Below are 18,650 nucleotides of genomic sequence, written 5' to 3'. Positions count from 1 at the left end.
TTGTAGTTCAAGGGTGGGGTTTTTTTTTTTTAAAAACACTTTAGGAGAATCTGAAGACATCATAAACTTAAACTCTCTGTAGGTAAAATATTTATAAAGAAGATGGATCCTAGTGCAGTGCAGGGAAAATTGACAGGGTTTGGTTATGAAAAGATGAAGCAGGAAAGGCAGGAACAAAGGAAGGTGACACCCAACACACACAGATCTCAGTGACAAATGATAGATTCTTATTTTTCACTTACTGATTTTAAAAATCACCATCTAACGTATAGGCAAACTTGTGGCTTTTCCCAGGAGGGATTTATAGCTGTGGTAAGCTGTGGGATGCATCATACGTATAGTCTGGAGCTCCGAAAATGGGACCTTTTCTTTAGTGGTCAAGAGGCTGCTTATGGTGTATGGAGCATGTTACATGCCTCAGAGCAGTCTGCAGAGGCCAGCACAGCAGCTGAGTCCTGCCTGGCTGGGGAAAGGCCAAGGGTGCAGCATGGGTGACTCCCTGGTCTCCTTGTGCTGAAATAAATGCGGGGAGCAGTTGGAGCAGTGCAATGATCCACCTACAGACTGTTTGGTAAGGATCTGCTTTCTTTCAGCAGTAATCCAGATATCAGTCATTGGAAACAGGCTCTGAACTCATAGTGTGGGGAAAGGATGTGCATGTCCAACTCCCTTCTTGTGGGTTCTTCACGTCAGGCTTTGGGCAAGTGTTGGACCGCAGCACCTCTCATCCTATCTCTTTGCCCTTTTTAGGACGGAAGAGTCTGCCTTACACTTTTCCATGCAATTAGGATGAAGATGGCATAAATCAAATCCTTGGCAGATATCATTTTATGACCTTTTTACAAAGGGTATTCAGTATGCTTAGATATCACAGAGAGAGAGAGCATTATGGCCTCTGGATAACAAGTGCTTTTGAGGCAGCAGCCGTTAACTGTAGTAACAAGCATGCAGCAGACTTTACATTTGCAACTTTTGTAACTTCAGTGCAAATATGGATTCACTGTATGAGTGCTGTCTAGATTTTTACCCACTCTGAAGAAGTTGCAGGCTGGTTACTTTTTGTGTGCATTACCTTTTGCCAGATGCCTTCCCAAGCATCTTAGGTTTCAAAAAGTCCTCCATCTTGATGTCAAGATTAGTGACTCACAGCAGGGGTGGTGACTCACTGATATCAATTAAACATTAGGATCCTGAAGGTGTGACTCCTTAAGGTTTGACAAAAATGCTGTCATAAGACGGAAAAAAACCACTTGCAATATATTGCACATCCACATAGGTGGTAAGTTCTCTACATTGCTGTACTGCTATGAAAAAACCTTTTATTTTTTAAAATGTCCCCTTTCCACTGGTATATTTCACATACAGTTAATTTAGTTTCAACATAACAATACAGTCCTATTAGCTTAGGCAAGTCACTTTATCAGATCTCTTGCATTAGGAGGATGGATGGAGGACAGAATGGCAGACAAAACCCAGAGACACTGTAAATTTAGCAGCATCATTTCTTCAGGCTAGGTGCTGTTAACTCCCAAGTGGGACACCAGGGGATTCAGACAGAGCAGTCATGGGATTTAGTGGCCTCCCTGCTTGTAACAGATTAATCTACCTTTTGTAAGTGGCAGTAGAGGATTACTGCCTAGTTTCCAGCCAAAATAATATCCCAATACGGATTTTCTTGGAGTGCCACTTGAACTATCATCAGTGCTGCCCAACCCAGCATTTTGTTCTGTAGAGACAAGGAATCCAGTCACTCCTTTCTCTATGAAGCAAATCTGAGTGTTGTGTTTGCAGGGTGGCATTTACAGCAGGACTTGCCATGGCTCTGGGCACAGCTATGCCATGTGGGCACATGGCAAATGCACTGTGCTCTGCCGAGCCCAGATGTATGGAAGGGGAGAAGCAGCACTAACGCACATAATGGTTCCTACTTTACTTCTAGCTCCTCACAGTTGAGGCTGCAGTCATCTGCCTTTGGCTTTTCCATGGAGAAAGGATGGGGGAGGGAGTGCAGGTCTGTCAAAGTTCCATCACTTTCAGCATGACAAAGTCTTGCTGGTTTATTCTGCTGCTGTATGAGGGAGGATGGGTGAGGATGATACTTGAGCTATTAAATATGTATTTTGTCCTATTAATGTCATCATTACCTGCAGCTCTTAACTGCAGCATCTCTTTTTCTTTTGTGTCCTCTCCTTCTTCTGTCTCTTTGAGTCGAATGCCCTGATGACACCCACCACAGTCCTGCTGAATTTATTTTGGATAACTGCTTTGCAGCGACCTCCCTCTGATCTGTGACAGCTGCTAGAGGAGAAACCAGGATAGTGCTCTTCATACTGGGCGAGTAATTTGGGCTCGTGGCAGACTCTCTGGGAGTTTCACCGTATTTCACCATTTTGCCGTTGATGAGTTCTGGGAGTTTTGGAGAGTGAGAGATTTGGGGAAGATCAGAGAGTGCCTGTGCGTTTCTGCACCCACACTATGTTTGCCTTGTGAGCTTGGGGCATCAGCCCTGATTTACACTGGGCTGCAGTGTGAGTACTTAAAGAAGGACAGGAAAGAGCCAGACACAGCCTTTGTAAGGAAATACATGTTTTTATTTTCAGAGTGGCTGGGGAGTTGGGCAATAGCCTTAAAAACAAACAAACGAATGATGACTTGCAGATAAGTTATCAAAAGGAGTGGATGTGTTTTAGGCACATAGGTTGACTTTTTTTCTACTTTTAAACTCTTTCTCTGTGTGCCTGAGTGGTTTGACATCTGTTGTCCTGGCCTGGAGTTTCACAACAGCCCTTCATGAGGTTTTGGCTCTTACACGTAGGTAAAGGTTCATGGATGTGGTCTGGTACTGCATGTTCTCTGCCTGGTGCTTGTGCAAGGGCTTGTGCATTTGACTAGCAATACTAAGTTGTGAAAAAGAAAAGACACTGGGATATCTGTGTCTTCTTTTTGCACTTGGATGATATTACTGTTCCTCTGACACCAATGATATTAAAAATTAACTTGCAGAGATTGCCTTAAAGAAGTGTTCTTGTATGAATATGACTATTCAATACACTTAACTTGTTCCTCACAAATAAAAATGATTTATCAGTTTTAAGCTGCGTGTACACCTTCTGTATTGTGAAAATAAACCCAGAGCATTCGGAGGTCTGCCTGGAGCTAAGATGTATCTCCCAAATTTAATTTTGTTTGCAGCTTGTCTGGGCATATATTTTTCTTTGACAACAGGAGATTGGTTCTATACTTGCAAATATTAAGAACTATGTTTCCACTGCTTGCTAAATACTTGTTAAAAAATCAGCATCTTTGGAAGGCAATTCTTGTTGCCTCACCTTGCTGTTTGCTGCAAATACTTTGTAGCTATCTGGTGGGAAAAAAAAATCTTGCTCATCTGGTTTTTTTTACTTGTTTTAGGTTCCTTAGTGCCTTCAGTCTGTAGGTTGGAGGATCAGACATGCACAGATCAGTGCAGTGAGGAGCTCAAAAATACATTTGAATAAAACAAAGCCTGAGCCTGAAAGCTGTCACATTTCTTTTGGCCACAGAAGTATTATACTTCTTGGTGAGTAGGTATATTGTAGGGAGGATGTCTCCTATGATGTTGAACCAGAGGGCTGTGTCAGAGTGAGCCTTATTTGTGGAAGGACTGGATGTCATGGAAATGCTTAGAAGTGTGACACACCTAATTGAACTCTTTGGAGGGAAGCTTTCTTTTGAAGTTGTATCTGAGGTTCAAAAATAAATTGCATACTTTTTGCATTGCATTTTTGGCCATGAAACTTCAGTTACTGGTGTCAGGAGGGCTGCTGCTATTATGTTACACACAAAAACCTGTTCGTTCTGCAAAGTTTCAAATCTGGACTATCTGACTCTCCAAAACTAGCTACACTTATTTTTCATGAAATCTGTGTGACTCCCATTGCCATTGTTATTTGAATACTTCACAAACCATGAACAAACATATCTTCCTACATTTATTCAAGGGTATAATAGTACTGTCCACACTTTACACATGAGAAAGATTAAGTTACGTGTCTGAGGGCAGTGAAGATGTTGGACTAAAGCCAGGAATGCAGCCTGATTCTCCTGAGGCTCAGTCTAATGCCTCAGAGGAAGATGTTTTATGAGTTTAGTGAAGCCTCACTAGAAACCTTGTTGTTCCCATCTTTCTCATGGGAATGAGGCAGTGTCCTAATGACGGAGTGCCTGTGTTTTCTCTTCCTTTGGACAGAAAGAACAATTTCGGTATCAGGAATAGCTTTAGTGTGGAGACTCAGGCTCTGTCTGGTCTTTGAGCTGTGAAATGTTGCTGTGGGGGCTGCTGTCTCAAGTAGTCACAAGGCTGCCCCAGGATCTCCGGTTACCTTGTCCAGCTCTGTGCCAGGACTTGTCCTGATGAGTCATGCCCTAAGTTAGTCTTCATCCCCTTCCATCACCTGGGAAATTGGGATGCCTTTCTGAAAGCAAAAGCATCTTGAACCTTTATCTGTGAGAGCCTGAAGCTAATGGCCATCAGGAATCTGTGGCAAAGCAGCCCTGAGGAAGTCAGTTGGAGAACTTGCTCTTAAGTTATTGGACTTGCTTCCAGTGGGCTTCATGGGGCTCTGATAGTAGGTGACTGGGACTTCTATGGCACACCAGTACTGCTAGTGTCCATATGGCCTGGAGAGGGGGAGGTTTAAGTGTTGGATATTGTCATGTCATTTAATTATAAATCTGATAAAAATTCACTGAAGTGAGTCCTTAATTTGCTTCTTGAGTTCTGGAGTTTGACTTGGAAAGCTTTCCTCTGCTGTTTCCTTGTACTCGTACTAGGATTGAAATTTGGAAGAAGCTCTACACCAATATTAGAATGTCTAAACCCTTCTGCAAAACTAATTAATTTCAGTTTATCTGTCTTTTTCTTCCAGTGGGATCTTGTTTGCGATTCTGCCTGGAAAGTCCACATCGCTAAATTCTCCTTACTGGTAGGATTAATCTTCGGCCACTTAATAACAGGATGTATAGCTGACTGGTAAGTGAAAACTCTCTTAATACAATGTAGCTAGAAATAAATAACAGTGTTAAATACCCTTTCGATTTTCTTCTACTTTATATTCATGAAGAACCTTTACATAACAGTTTTTTAGGTTCTGAAGAAGCATGATGAATAAACAGTTTTAAACTGTGTGTTAATTGATTGAACAGAGTAATTTATATCAAGGTAAATAACATAAATATACTGTTTGATAGTTGTCCTGCTGACACAATTGATTACAGCTGTAATGCTAGTACAGAATTAAGCGTTTTCTAAGTATATGTGAAGCCTTTAGGTTGTTTTGTTGTGTTTTTTTAACCAAGAGACAGGGATAAAGGAAACTGGAAGCAGCATTGATTTGACTGAATACATGACTAATGCAATGTCAACCTTGTGCTTACACAGTGTCTTTCAATGGGCAGAAGGCTGGTTTTTTGCAAGCTTTTCCATTGTTCTATTTTTAAAGTTTGTGTTAAGCAGACATTTTGGTGTAATGTTAAGGAATTGCTGACTTATGTGCTGGTAATATTGGGGTATTAAATTTAAAAGCATAGAGTGCAATTCTTTAAACTTCAGTAGTGAAAACGTTATTGGATACTCCAGTTATGCTGAGAGTTCAGCTTTTATTCAAATAAAGGGTCTTGTAGTGTGAAAGAGAGGGAGGCAAAAAAACCCAAACCCAAACTCGAGGCTTGGCTCCAGTGATTTCAATGGAAACTTGCAACATCTGAAACAATAAGTCTGCAGTGCTGTCCAGATCTTTCAGTGGCTTCCAGCACAGTTGGCACTTTAAGTGGTCCCAAGTTAACTCTTTTGCCGTTATTAAAACAGGAAAGGAAGAAGTGGAGTTGCCGATTAGGGAAATCTTACAAAGCATCAGAACTCAAAAGTCAGTTGGGAGAGAAAAGGCCCCCTGCAACTGTGCAGTAACTTGGCTCAAGCTTTCTTAGCAACAATGCATCTTAATTCTTGCATAGTCACTGAAAGCTTTTAGGCAAGCGAGCAATCATGACTTTTCAGTCAAGTAGGGAACATGCATAATGAAATACAGTTGAATTTGATTAAAATACCAAAGTAAAACAAGGCTCTAACAACACGTAGATAGTGTAGTGGGGAAATGAATGAGGGACCTTGCTCAGCCTTCCTAAAAAGGAATCGATGTGGGGAAAGCCGACTTCTTCCCAAGTTAGGAAAATACTGCTGTAATTGACAAATAAGTCACAAATAAGTGAACAATTTGTTGCCTAGGGTGCTGTCGTTGAGAGAGAATTGCAGTAGACAGATGTACTACGGCTCTGCCGCCAAAAGGAGCATCCTGTTCCTCCATCCGTTTCTGTCCCCAGTGTGTACTTTGTGCTGCCACATGTGCTTGTTAGACCCCTCTGCAAACTGCTTAGTTGAGCTAATGCAGCATAAAATTACCCTGATACAAAAATGAGGGTTTTTTTTTCTCTTTATTTTGTCTAGTGACTTTAGGAGAGCTTTTGGATAATCTTTTTTCCAGCTGTGATGCAAAGGAGGAAAAGAGTAGTTTTGTGGCTGGAGGGAACAGTGACCCCCTTGTCCTGCTGTGGGTAACTAGAAAGGGCATGGTTTGCTGCCACCAAAACTGGGTCTGGTGTTCCTTTTCAATCCTCCATCTTTGCCATCTAATGTTACTGACTCAGCAGGAGTACTGTGCTCCATAGTCTTTTTGTCATTTAACAGCAGCATTGGGGGCTGGTAAAAGACCATCTGAAGGGGATTTATTTTGCTATTCATTCCCAACTTGAGTTTCCTTTAAGGCAGGGATTGTGTGGAGAGATGAATACAAAGGGAATTGTACCTGTAAAAAGAGAAAAAGAAGAAAAAAAAAAATAAGTCAATCTCAAGAAAGAGCAGGAGAGATTAGGATAATGTATGAAAATGCTGCTTTGATTCAATTACATATCACTCTGTGGTGTAGGTAATTAAAAGGTGCTTTAGTGGTTTTTGTACCATTAGAGTTTGGGCCTTTACTTTTCCTTTTTGAAAGAAGGCTTTTAAAACTATATGTGGCAAGTTGTACAGCATATTAAGCTAATTTGCTAAGTAAACTGAGTGTCTATGTTCAGAATATCATAGATGTGCACACTGAGATAGCTGTGTGTCAGAAATCTATAGGAAGAGGGTCTGTGAATATGTTTGTGTAAAGACCAACTGTGTCCAATGCCTGAATAGGTTGTTCAATAGGCAGAGTGCTGCTGGCAATTTGGCCTCCTCTGGACAGGGACTGTGGAGGTCTCTGTGAAAGATTTCTTCCTGCAGCAGGTGGGCTTGGTGGTTCTGTAGCAACAAGACAGTCGGTCTCTGCCTTTCATTACCCAGTACCAACACTTGTTGTGGTGTGTTTTGGAGACTTGGTGCCAATTCAAGTCTCAAAACCAAGAACCTGCAAAGAACAACATGGGAAGAGCAATTTGATCAGCTTCAAGAGCAAAGCTTAATTTTCTCAGGGTGGCAAGGTACACGTGTGGGAGCATGGGAAGAGGAAGTCTTGTCCTCAAACTATTCCCTCTTCTCCTGTGGTGCAATTTTGATGGTGTTAGGAGTATCTTTTTGATGCATTTGTGTATCACACTCTGTGTATTGCAGGTTCTTCAAAAGCCTGGGGCTGCTTGTATCTCTAGTTATTTACCTGTGCAGGCAGCATTTAGCATTTGATCTTGATAATAGTATGCAGTGTAGGCTGGGGCTTTTATGACACAGAAAGCTCTCTCAGGAGTAGTTTGAGTGGCAGCAGACAGCATCCTGGGGCTGTCTTACCAGGGAAACTGTGTATGGCTTAGTTTCTCACAAGCAGTTCCATGTACTGTTACTCAGATAATTCTATCTACATGTAAATGGCTTTTTTATGCTTTAAGACATCGTCCTGTCAAAACACTGCTGATAGATAGCTGCCCTGGAGCTCTGATTTTTGAGGAATGTGCTGCAAGCCTTGGTGAGGAGGTAACTAGTTTGTGTCTGGGGTGAGGTGGTGATGATGCCTCTTAGTGGAGGGCTTATCTGGCTTCATTTGGCTTTCATGGATATTTCCTGATTCTTCATGAGCAGCAACCATTCATTTGCAGAATTTTTATAATGCTAGAAGAAAATCTACCTAATTCATCCTAATGATGGAGAAGCTCATGTCAGAGGGTGGGAGGAGGGGAAGAAGAGAAATGGAGTATGAAGTCTCTTTAAATCAATGTCAGGGAATAGCAGGTCAGGCTTGTGATGAGAATTCAGTTCCTAATTCTGAGTGTTTGTGTAATGGCTTCGGTCTACAAAACACTTCCACAAATACTAGTTGGTATGAATTAATGATTACAGAAAACAGGACTGCAAAAATCTGCACGGACTGCTGATAATGCAAAGCTCATAGGGGTTTTTTTCTGTATTCAAGGTTTTGTATGAGCTGCTTCCCCTCCTTGTCCAAGTGCATTGTGTTCCATAGATATAACATCTGAAGCACATACAGCAGTAGCTGTCACAGTGTCCAGCATGTTCCTGCTGTGTTGCTTATCATCAAGACACTGATGTTGCGTTCTCACCCCCAGCTGAGCAGCAGCTTATCTTCTAATGAGCTGGGGTTTGTACACCAATCTTGAGCAGCATGCTTGGACCTTGCTGTCTTCAGTTTGCACATTCCATTTTAAAAACATTGAGTGATTAATGCCAACAATTTAAGTATTTGAGGTGGTCCACAGGTGATGCTACAGGTGAGAAAAAAAAATGTAAGCCTGTCCTCATCCAAGGAGCCATGACATTGCCTTCTTAGATATGCCTTTGAAGAAGTGGTGCACATTCTGGTGCACTCTTCCAGTTCCCAAAAATGTTAAACCAAACCCATTAATATCTCCTTTTCAGTCCTTCACCTTGTACTTTATTGATCTCATTCCATTTTAAGTAAAGCAAAATTCAAAACCCTAATTGTGAATGCATATATATATAAAATGCTGGTAACAATCTGTCAAAATAATCGAAGAGCATCTGAAACTGGACTAAGTTGTGAGATTTAAAGGCTTTTTGTTGTGCTGACATTCAACCCAATAGATGGCTTGCAGCTGACAGACTACTTTGAAAGGGTCTGTGAAAGCTGCCTACAAAAAGCAAGTTTGTATATTCTTTGAGGAAATGGCATATGGAACTAACTAGAAGGGATCTTCCGTTCCACTGGAAAACTTGTGGGAGCTCACAAGTCAAAAAAACTTTGGGAAACTCCACATAATGATCCAATTCTTGCTTAAAAATGGCTGTGCACTCTGGTGCTTCATATCAATCACCTCACGTAGGAAGAGCAAGGAGGGAAAGAAGAATTATAAACACTAAACATATGAGTACAACATAAAAATCTCACATTCCTTTGACATACAAGAGCCAAACTCTGCAGCAAGTGCCCCCACATTCAGTGGCAGCGTCTCTCTTCCTCCTCATCAGCACTATGCCAACATGTACAGCTACAGGTTGCAACTGCAAAGCCTGCCTGCAAAGAACAGTTACAAATACTCATTCCCCAGTTTACAGGAATCATTTTTGGAGCAATTTCTTTCTCACCCTCCAGTCAGGCTGCTTTTATGGGTCTCTGCAGCTGCTGTTGGGAATACAAGGTGGATGAACTTGGAGCACACTGTTTTCCTGTGAGCATTACCATTGTCTAAGGACTCAGTGCAACGAGATGAGCCATGTTTTGTGCTTTTTTCTGGCCTTACAGTGATTCCTAGATGTTTCCTTGTTCATCTTTGGTGTTTTGAAAATGCTGGTTAAATCAAGCAGTAATACAATGTGCTGTCTCTGGTTAATCCCATCTGAAATCAGTTTGTCAAAGCAAAACTGAGGAATCTGGAGTTCAGTAAGCAGAAAAAAATTAGAAGAATGGAACAAGTATTAAAAACAAGTGGCAATATTTGGAAGAGGTTGCATACCTTGTTCCCCTCCTTGCCAGTTGTAATGCTCTAGCAATATGTCCATCTTGGCTTTTAACACTGTTTCTCTGTATTCCTTTCGTTTTAGGGTTGGTCGACGGCCTGTGCTGCTCTTCTCTGTCATATTTATTTTGGTATTTGGACTGACTGTGGCATTGTCAGTGAACGTGACCATGTTCAGCACACTCAGGTTTTTTGAGGGGTTTTGCCTGGCTGGAATAGTTCTCTCCCTATATGCACTGAGTGAGTATGCCTAACCTGTCAAATATGTCTTTATTGAGTACATGGTTTGCTTTTCTCTGGTTTCCTGCTTGTGTCCAAACAGATCAAACCACAATTGTATGGACTGAAAAAGCTTTAGGCCTGAGTTTTGGTAAGGAGGTAGAGGTTTTGCAGCTGTCTCTTTAGGTTGCTACAGACCAGTCTGTGAAGTTGAGAGCTCATTTTAAGAGTTACAAGGTGTTTTGAGATTACTTGTTGTTATTTAAACCTGGAAGTCACCTGTGTCATAGCCATAATGCGTAATGAGAATGGATTTTACCTTGTAGTATGGAGCTCAGTAGGAGACTCCTTACTTCTGTTGTCATCTAGCAGTATATATTCTGATACTTTTTCAGAAATTCCTGTTACTTGCAGCAAGAGATCCCATGTTCCTACCTGAGGAATCTAAAGTACAGTGAAAATATGTGAGAAGAGTCTGAAATCATTTTATCAAGACTTTGATGTTGGTTTTGTCTGTTGATGAGGAGGGAAATATAACTATGAGAAACTTGAAGGAAAGCTTGTAAAAAATGTCTGTATACTCATATCTGGGATGACTGTTGAACTTGTAGCCAAAAGATTTAAGAACCCCTTTTAGAGGCTTTGTTTTCAGAGAGTAGACGGGTGATGCAACCAGACTAGTCTGTGTCCCTTGGATATGCTCCAGAGAGCTCATCTGAGAGCTCTGCTTCCTTGGCCATTTTACACATAGTACCACACCAGCTGAGGGAAACATAAAATTGCCCACTCTTTATTATGGCTCTGGAAAAGTAATATCTAAATATATCCTGGAAGCTGCTGTGCATATCTTAATAGATTTCTATTTACTTCCTATTGTAGATGATATCTAACCCATCAAGACTTAGCACGATATCTCCTTCCCGTGCATGGAGTGTTTCGTAGTATTAACTTCCACCGCTTTTGGTTTTGGTTTGCTTTTTCCAAGGGGAAAGAAGCCTGCCTAGAAGTACACATTTGTTCTGTATTGCAGTTCTCTGTTATAGCTGGTACAGTACCCAAGATACATGGGGGGGTTCTTCTGTTGCCTTTGGTCATGTAATCTCTAGTGAGAATTTTTCACAAAAGTCCGAAATGACCACTGAAGATGTTAAGCTTTTACTGGGAAGTAGTTTAACCTCTGTGGTTCCCGTGGGAGGGGGCACTTCAGTCATTACCAGTAGGACATTCTGTGGAAAATTAGACTTGTTGGGATTTTTCACAGCCCAATGCAGCATGTTGGTTTCTGTTGGTTGGTGGTTTTTTTCTAACTTTCAAGAGGGTCATTGCAACTGCAAATTTTCATGGGGAAATGCCATCAGAGTAAAACTTCCATTATGGACCTTTTGACATCAGAGTGAGAGAGTGCATGTCACACCTTAGATCAGACATTTCCCAATTAGTTCATGCTCTGCTTGATCCAGAAAAAGGATTTGAGCCTGGGTTTTGAGGGATTTTCTTCCCTTTTAATTCCCCTTTAACTGCGGTCTGGAATAGACAATGCATAGAGAGAGTTAGTAGGTGTTAGGTGGGATCTGTGTGAAATTAGCTGCAGCCCGAATGTCACTGTATGTCTATAAAGTGAGTGAACATGAAAGATAAAGGCATCTGCACCTCTAATAAATCTTCTGACTTTGTCGCAGGGGAGGTAAGGGGAGTAAATTTCTCTATATTAAATATTTTCATTTAAACAAACCAGTTGGCATCTTGGTGTAGAGTTATGGAAGAAGATTAATCCTTTAAGTCGTAAGAGAATGGGAGTAACAGGGGTTTGTGTTTATCTTGGTAGTGGTGTTGGTTTTAGTTTTAGTAGTCCTAATGTGTTAGGCTTCCTCTCAATATAGATTTACTACCTTTCCCTTTTTGTTGGAGCCTGTAGCATGCTGTTGTACTCCGTTGTGGAGTCACCTTCTGTTTCATAGTCCCTCTTCTCGTTCTCGTAATGGCCTTGATTTCTTCCCCTGGACGTATGTTGCAGCTGAATTTTGGTTTGGCTGCCCTCAGTGGAACAATAGTATGTGAAAAGTTTGATCTGCTAGACACAGTCATTAGCTGAAGTTCTCAAAGCTACCGTGCAGAAGCAAACGATATAAGCTTGCATAGCTTGCAAAGGTAATTAGCCTGCCACAGGGATCCTTTTACCCTGTGTTACACTTGCTAGTTGTGCTGGAATTTATAGCCTGCCTAAGGGAAATTGTAAATAACAGTCCTGGATGCTTTGGGAGTATGAACAGCACCAAAGTGTTGTCTTTAAAATGCAGAGCTGTCAAGGTTGAGTTGCTGTCACCATTCAAACCATACTCTTTGTAAAAACCTCAGACTGTTTGTCTGCCTGTCTGCCCCGGGATGAGCTTTGCTTTCCATGAAGGGACAGCAGTGAGCCCAGGATGCCTGTGCTGCTCTGCTGCCTTTCCTCAGTGATGTCGTGAGCAAGCTTCTCGTGGCCTCCAATAACAGCCTCTTGCCCAGAGCTTCTTTGGACTTGTCTGAAGAAACCACTTTGGATGTCAATTTGCTAAACTGAAACGGTTTTCCTGCAGCTGCTCTAGTTCGGTTGGAAAACGTGTTTCAGGTGCAATTTCTAGGTAACTTGCAGGAAGAGCCAGGGAATGGTGCTTGCTGTGAAGCAGAGGAGAAATGAACCTGAGGCTTTCTCCTCTTGAGTCCCTGTGGATCATTGTGTCATCTGGGAGGATGAAAGGTGGTTAATTCTTTTCTGCAGAACAAATACAGCTTTGGAAGGCTTTTGTTTCATGCTGTTGTGTCGTGGAGGAGCTTCTACTGTCTTCTAGACGCAGTTTCCTGCCTCATACCAACCTTGAATGGGTTCCTGTGCTCCTGAGCAGCTGGCACACCTCTTGTGTGGTGAGGCCCCAGCAAGATCCTTGGAGGAAGGAAGAAGGAGGAAAGGAGGAAAAAGTGATTCCTGGTATGTCATGCTCAGTAGTCATCTGAAGCACAGAGTTGGAGCTTCCTGCTGTGATAGCCTGTTTAGGTCACCTGCTGTATTTGCTGAGCAGATTTCAGAGGAAATGGACTGTCCGTTGTTGGAGGAGGGTGCTGGGAATGGAGGCAAAATTTCCTGGAGGGAGAAATGGTGGAAGAGCGCTAAGGAACACTGTCTGCAGTGGCTGGAAGGGGATGTACAACCTACTCAGCTGTTAAATGTAGGAAAGGGTGTAGACTGGTAGCCTGTAGGACAGGTTCTTTAAGAGAATGCAATGGAAGAGCTGTTTTTTCTGAGGGAGCTCTTTGTTCCAGTATGTGTTGCTGTGTTCTCATCCAGGGAGGAAGGATGGGCACCCTGCACTTGCAGGCTTAGCATGGTTGGATACACAGCACTTTGTGGCCTGCTGCCCAGCTGAAGAAGAGGAGGTTTGAGTTTACCCATTGGTGTGGAAAGCCCTAAACCCATCCTGCAAGAAGTTTTCTTTGAACAGGCTGAGAGGGAAGGGAATAGATGTGGGAGCCCAGAGCAGGGTCATGTGTGCCTGAGTAATACCTCAGCTGGTGTCTGCAGACATGTACAGCAGATGAGGCGTTGCTGCTCTTACTGCAAATAGCTCTGCTTGCTGGTTGCAACTCATGTGGGACAAAGTACACTCAGCAAATGTGGAAGTCATGGGAGAAAGCAAATCTGATTGTCTCAAGGGCGGGGAGGGTGTTGCTTCTGGGTCACTTCAGTTTCTCTGCAGCATGGCCTTAGCTGTGGCAACAGGGAAGCCTTTTCCCATGTGCTTGTGCAGAAGGCCAGATGCTGCAGCTGACTCAGCATGACTTCCTTCCTTAGAGTTCACTTTCACAAGTTGGTGTGAGCTGTTGCAAGAACTCTCATGGCAGCAGGCAGGAGTTCCCCCTCCCGTTCTGCTCCTTTGCTCTCATGTGCTGCTGCCCAAGCTGTGCTGGCACCGGCATCTGCCCAAGCCTTCTGCAAGGGAAGCCATCTGAGATCGCAGAAGTGTTTCAGTTGGAAAACACCTTTAAAATCAAGTCCAACCCCTCACCTCACACTGCCAAGCCTATCACTAAACTGCGTCCCTCAGCACCTCACCTTTGTGTCTTCTGAATATCTCTGGGGATGGTGATTCCACGACCTCCCTGGGCAGCCCCTTCCAGTGTCTAACCACCCTCAGTGAAAACATTCTTCCTAATCACCATTCTAAACTCCCCTGTTGCAACTTGAGGCCATTTCTTCTTGTCCTGTCATCCATTACTTGGGAGAAGAGACCAACCCCCAGTTTGCTACAACCTCCTTTCAACTAATGGTGGAGAGTGATCATGTCTCTTCTCAGCTTCCTCTTCCATAGGCCAAAGAACTCCAGCTCCTTCAGCTGAGTACAGTGGGATAATCACTTCCCTGGTCCTGCTGGTGACACTGTTTCTGATACAAGCCAGAGTGCTATTGGCCTTCTTGGCTACCTGGTCACACTGCTGGCTCATGTTCAGCCAGCTATTGTTTAGCATCCCCAGGTCCTCTGCAGAAGATCAAGTGTGGTGTTGTCAATGGGATGTGCACTCTGATCTTCTCTCCAGTTCTGTTGGGAGACCTACTGGGCATCGTATCCCTATGCCTGGGGGATAGAGCAGGAAGGTGGCTCCACACCAGGCAGGGCCAGTTATGTGAATGAAGAGAAGTAAGCATTCCCTTCCAACTGATCACCACCTACCCATATCTGTTTCCTCACTGATGTCCCTGCTTTTGCCACATTCTGGAGTGGAAACTAGGATGATGGTATTAATTGCGCTTCTTAAAGGAGAGGAGAAGAGTTGAGTTTTTTTGTGTTGACAAATGTTCCTGGTAGGTTTAACAAGCCTTCCCTTCAAATGCTGTGTGCCATCGCTAATGGCCATACCAGAGCTCAGGCAGCACATGCCATGGAAGCAGATTTGCACAAAATTGCAGGCTGTTCAGTAGTTTCATGGATGACTGAACTACAGATTATGATGCAAAATGAAAGTCTAGGCTTGAATGAATCAGTAAATAGGCTGTGGAAATACCTTTGTTGAAAGGAAGACATCTTCTCAGGTTGGAGCAAGGAAGCAGGGGTCCTCTTGTGACACATAGTAGCAGAGTGAGTAGGCATGTTATTTCTCTCTCCCTGTGAAAAGAAAAAAGGTAGAAAATCATAGGTTGTGTTTCAAAAGCCTGGAGAAGCTTGGCAGAGGCTCCCAGAATGGTTAAGGTGTCCAGCTGTGATGTATCTTTCTCATTTATTACTAGGTCAGTCTAACCTGTTACTCCTGTAAATTACACAGGCAGTGATCTGAGAGAGGCTAAATGTGACTTCTTAAGATTTTTGGTTTTTTTAAACTTGTATCCTGGAAAGCTAGAGCAGTGTGCTAGAAAGCTTGCTCCAGGCTGGAGAATGAGCAAGTGCCAAAATGGAGCATGGAAGCCTCTTGAGTGTTGGGCTGTAGTGATGTGAGATTTCTGAAATAATTCTGCTTCCAATCAGGTGTCAATGTAAAGGGTGACACTTTTCTTTTTTGCCTCCTTTTCTTCTATCTCCCAGAAGTATGTAGGCTCTAAGATCCTGAAGCACCTGAAATTTATAATTCCCACCTCTCTTTGAGGTCTAAACAATAGAATTCTTGATTTTATTCTCCATTTCCACTTTCTCCTAACTCTTCATCAGCAGGCATGGCCTTAGCAAGGCAAGGCAGGTGAAGCACTAGAAACCAAACTCTCTGAAGTTATTCTGTGTAATCTGAATCAGCTCAATAAATAACTCTACAAAGCATTCCCAAATTGGAGGATATGGAAAACATCTGCCTCCCTGCCATTGCATAGACATGTGCGTTTGCTCTGCGGTAACATGCAGTTCTCTCTGCTGACAGGTCTGTGATAAAATCAAGGTTGTTAAGCCACCTACCTTCTGTTTATGTAACCAGCCTTTCCTTGCTCTGAGTCACTTGACGCAGATCTAGTAGAGGGATCCACTGAACAGAAAGCTCACTGGATTGGCCCTGAAGTGACCGTTAATTGTTACATGATACCAAAGTGCTTTGTTTGAAGAGCAGCCACAGGCTGTTCTAACGTTGAGATGGGAAGTGAGTTTCTGGAAAACAGCACCTCTGCATTTTTAATTGTTTTGTGGAAGAAATGTTAAAGTATGGTATGCAGCAGAGGCACTCCAGCTGCTCAGAAAAAGAACTTATGTTTGCCTTTTAGCAAATGCCTGTGGGCTCAATTTGTGCAAGAGTGGAAAAGGTTATTGGAATTTCAGTACTCTCCTTATAAGTATAAATCTTCCTTGCTCCACATTGCTTCTTTCAGTACAATCAAATTGTGACTCATATAACCTGTTGACCTCTTTCTCCTCAGCGCTTCCTCTGAATTTCCCTCCCTTTTCTCAAGGTCTGAGTGGATATGGGCTCTTCTAGGGATGTGGTGGTTGCTGTTACCGTGTGGGCCCTCATCGTTACCTTAACCCCTTCAAACAGTGTTCTGAAGCAAACATGCCCTTGAAGCATTGCTAACATACTGTCCTGAGTCCTGGAAAAACTGTAACCATTTGAGGCAGCCTATTTGAAATGAATTTATACAAACTCTTGAAGTATGCCAAAGGGGAATAAAAGAAAGATCTTTCTAAAGCTCTTTAGGAGGTTAGAAGGTGTTTGGTTAATGCCCAAATTGCAACAGGATCTAATTTTAATGAATTTTTCCATTGCAATCCATGAAAGTCTTATGTGTTGTCAATGAGACAAAAAGCCCAAGGAATTAATTTTATCTGAGGTACTTTTTGTATGACTGGTCAATTGGGAATGCAACACTGCAGTTGTCATGCTTGTGGTGATGAAAGATTAGATGAGATTAGAGGACACTCACAATTTCCCCAGCTCAAAACACATTTTATGTTTACCATTTGAAGTGTCTATCTTTTAATTGTTCCAAACCAACTCCAGCAGTTTCGTTGTGCACAATATGTAAAAATCTTCTGTTATGCAAATAGTTGTAATTCTTCAGGATTGTAGGGACACTTTTAGGGATATTTTTAGTTTTAATCTGAACAATGTCAAAGAGGCTCCTGTGTCTGTTCATCACTGTTACACAGCTAAGAGCTTCCTGCCACTGAAAGGAAATGAGAGAGGCTCCTCTCATCCTCTTCCAAATTCTTTTGCATTGTGTCAGCTGCTCATACAACCATGACTTCAAACTATAAGAGCGTATTAAAGACAGGTGTATATTTAAGTCCAGGAAGTTGCCTTTTATTTGCAGTTCTTTGACTTGGTTGAAGTGGTGTTAGAGCCTTAATGTAAGAGTAAGTTGTCAACAGTCCGCTCTTTGTGGATTTTCTCCCCTTGTTGTAAGACAGCTGCTAATTGACTTTTCCATGCTATATAGATCCAAGCTAGTGTTCTGGTAGCAAATGTTTCACTTCGCATGAGGGCATGCATCCATGCCAGGCCTGTCCCAAGTGGCTAATTCTGCCATCGAGAAGGTGAGTGGTTGGTATTTCACAGAGTCTTTGGGTAGCTGTGCACTGGTGCAGCCTCTCTCCCCAGAGTGCATCACAGTGGTACTGCCAAGGAGGCCTCCCAGCAGTTGTTGGGTCAGATCCTGCTCACCAGCAAATTAAAGCCTTCCCACTATGCCCTGCTCAGTGCCTGAGCTCCAACTACTCTGCATATTTTGACCAGGAAAGGATTATCTATTTTGCAGTTCTAAGATTTTGAGTGCAGAAATATCATATGTCTAATAGCGTTGCAGCTTTGTGATTAATCCCATACTTCCATGATTTCATAGAATTACAGAATGGCAGGGATTGGAAGAGACCTCTACAGATTATCTAGTCCAACCCCCTGCTAAAGCAGGTTCACCCAGATCAGGTCACACAGGAACATGTCCAGGTGGGTTTGAAAACCTCCAGAGAAGGAGACTCCACACCCTCCCTGAGCAGCCTGTGCCAGGGCTCCCTCACCTGCACAGCAAAGAACTTTTTCCTTGTGTTTAAGTGGAACTTTGTGTTCCAGCTTATGTCTGTTACCCCTAGTCATGTTGCAGGACTTTACAGAAAAAGAAAGAGAGATATGTTGTGAGTTTTCTTTTTCCTCTGAGAAATGCAAGTGGGTCAGAGACAGGCATGTGAAAGCTCTGGTAGTTGTGATTCTTTTTTTTTTTTTAGTTTTATTTTTTCTAGCAGAAAACTGAGTTTGTTGCAGAGAGTATCAGAGAGAAGCCATTCATGTAAAACCTTTTCTGCTATATCTGTTGGTTCACTGAGCTTTACCAATACTGTTCCTTAGCTGTGTGTTCTTATGCCTGGCAGAACTTGAAAACTGGATGGGCTACTGTTGGAAATGAGATGAGCAACAATGAGCCCTGAGATAGTCAGCATACAAGGTTGTTTTCTTTTTTTTCCCCAGCTGCTTTTCCCCAGTGAGGCACAGGCATATGCACGTTACTCTTGTGTGCATGCATTACATTTCTGCTGCAAGAGGAAATACGTACAGGT

The 18,650-nt window shown here is 42.6% G+C and overlaps 1 protein-coding gene across 2 annotated transcripts in view; it reads left to right on the top strand.

The window, feature by feature from the left end:
- The window catches only part of SLC22A23 (solute carrier family 22 member 23), a 114,109-nt gene that overhangs the window by 13,153 nt on the left and 82,306 nt on the right, over positions 1-18,650 (top strand). For both annotated transcript variants that reach the window (XM_061995210.1, XM_061995209.1), the window contains exons 2-3: positions 4,908-5,011; positions 10,025-10,179. In XM_061995210.1, the coding sequence (XP_061851194.1) occupies positions 4,908-5,011; positions 10,025-10,179 (259 nt within the window). The remainder of the gene's footprint in view (positions 1-4,907; positions 5,012-10,024; positions 10,180-18,650) is intronic.

Source organism: Colius striatus, chromosome 4 (assembly GCF_028858725.1).
Source record: "Colius striatus isolate bColStr4 chromosome 4, bColStr4.1.hap1, whole genome shotgun sequence".
NCBI lineage: Eukaryota > Metazoa > Chordata > Aves > Coliiformes > Coliidae > Colius > Colius striatus.
The sequence above is the reverse complement of the archived record's forward strand: the minus strand, read 5'-3'. Positions and strand labels throughout refer to the sequence as shown.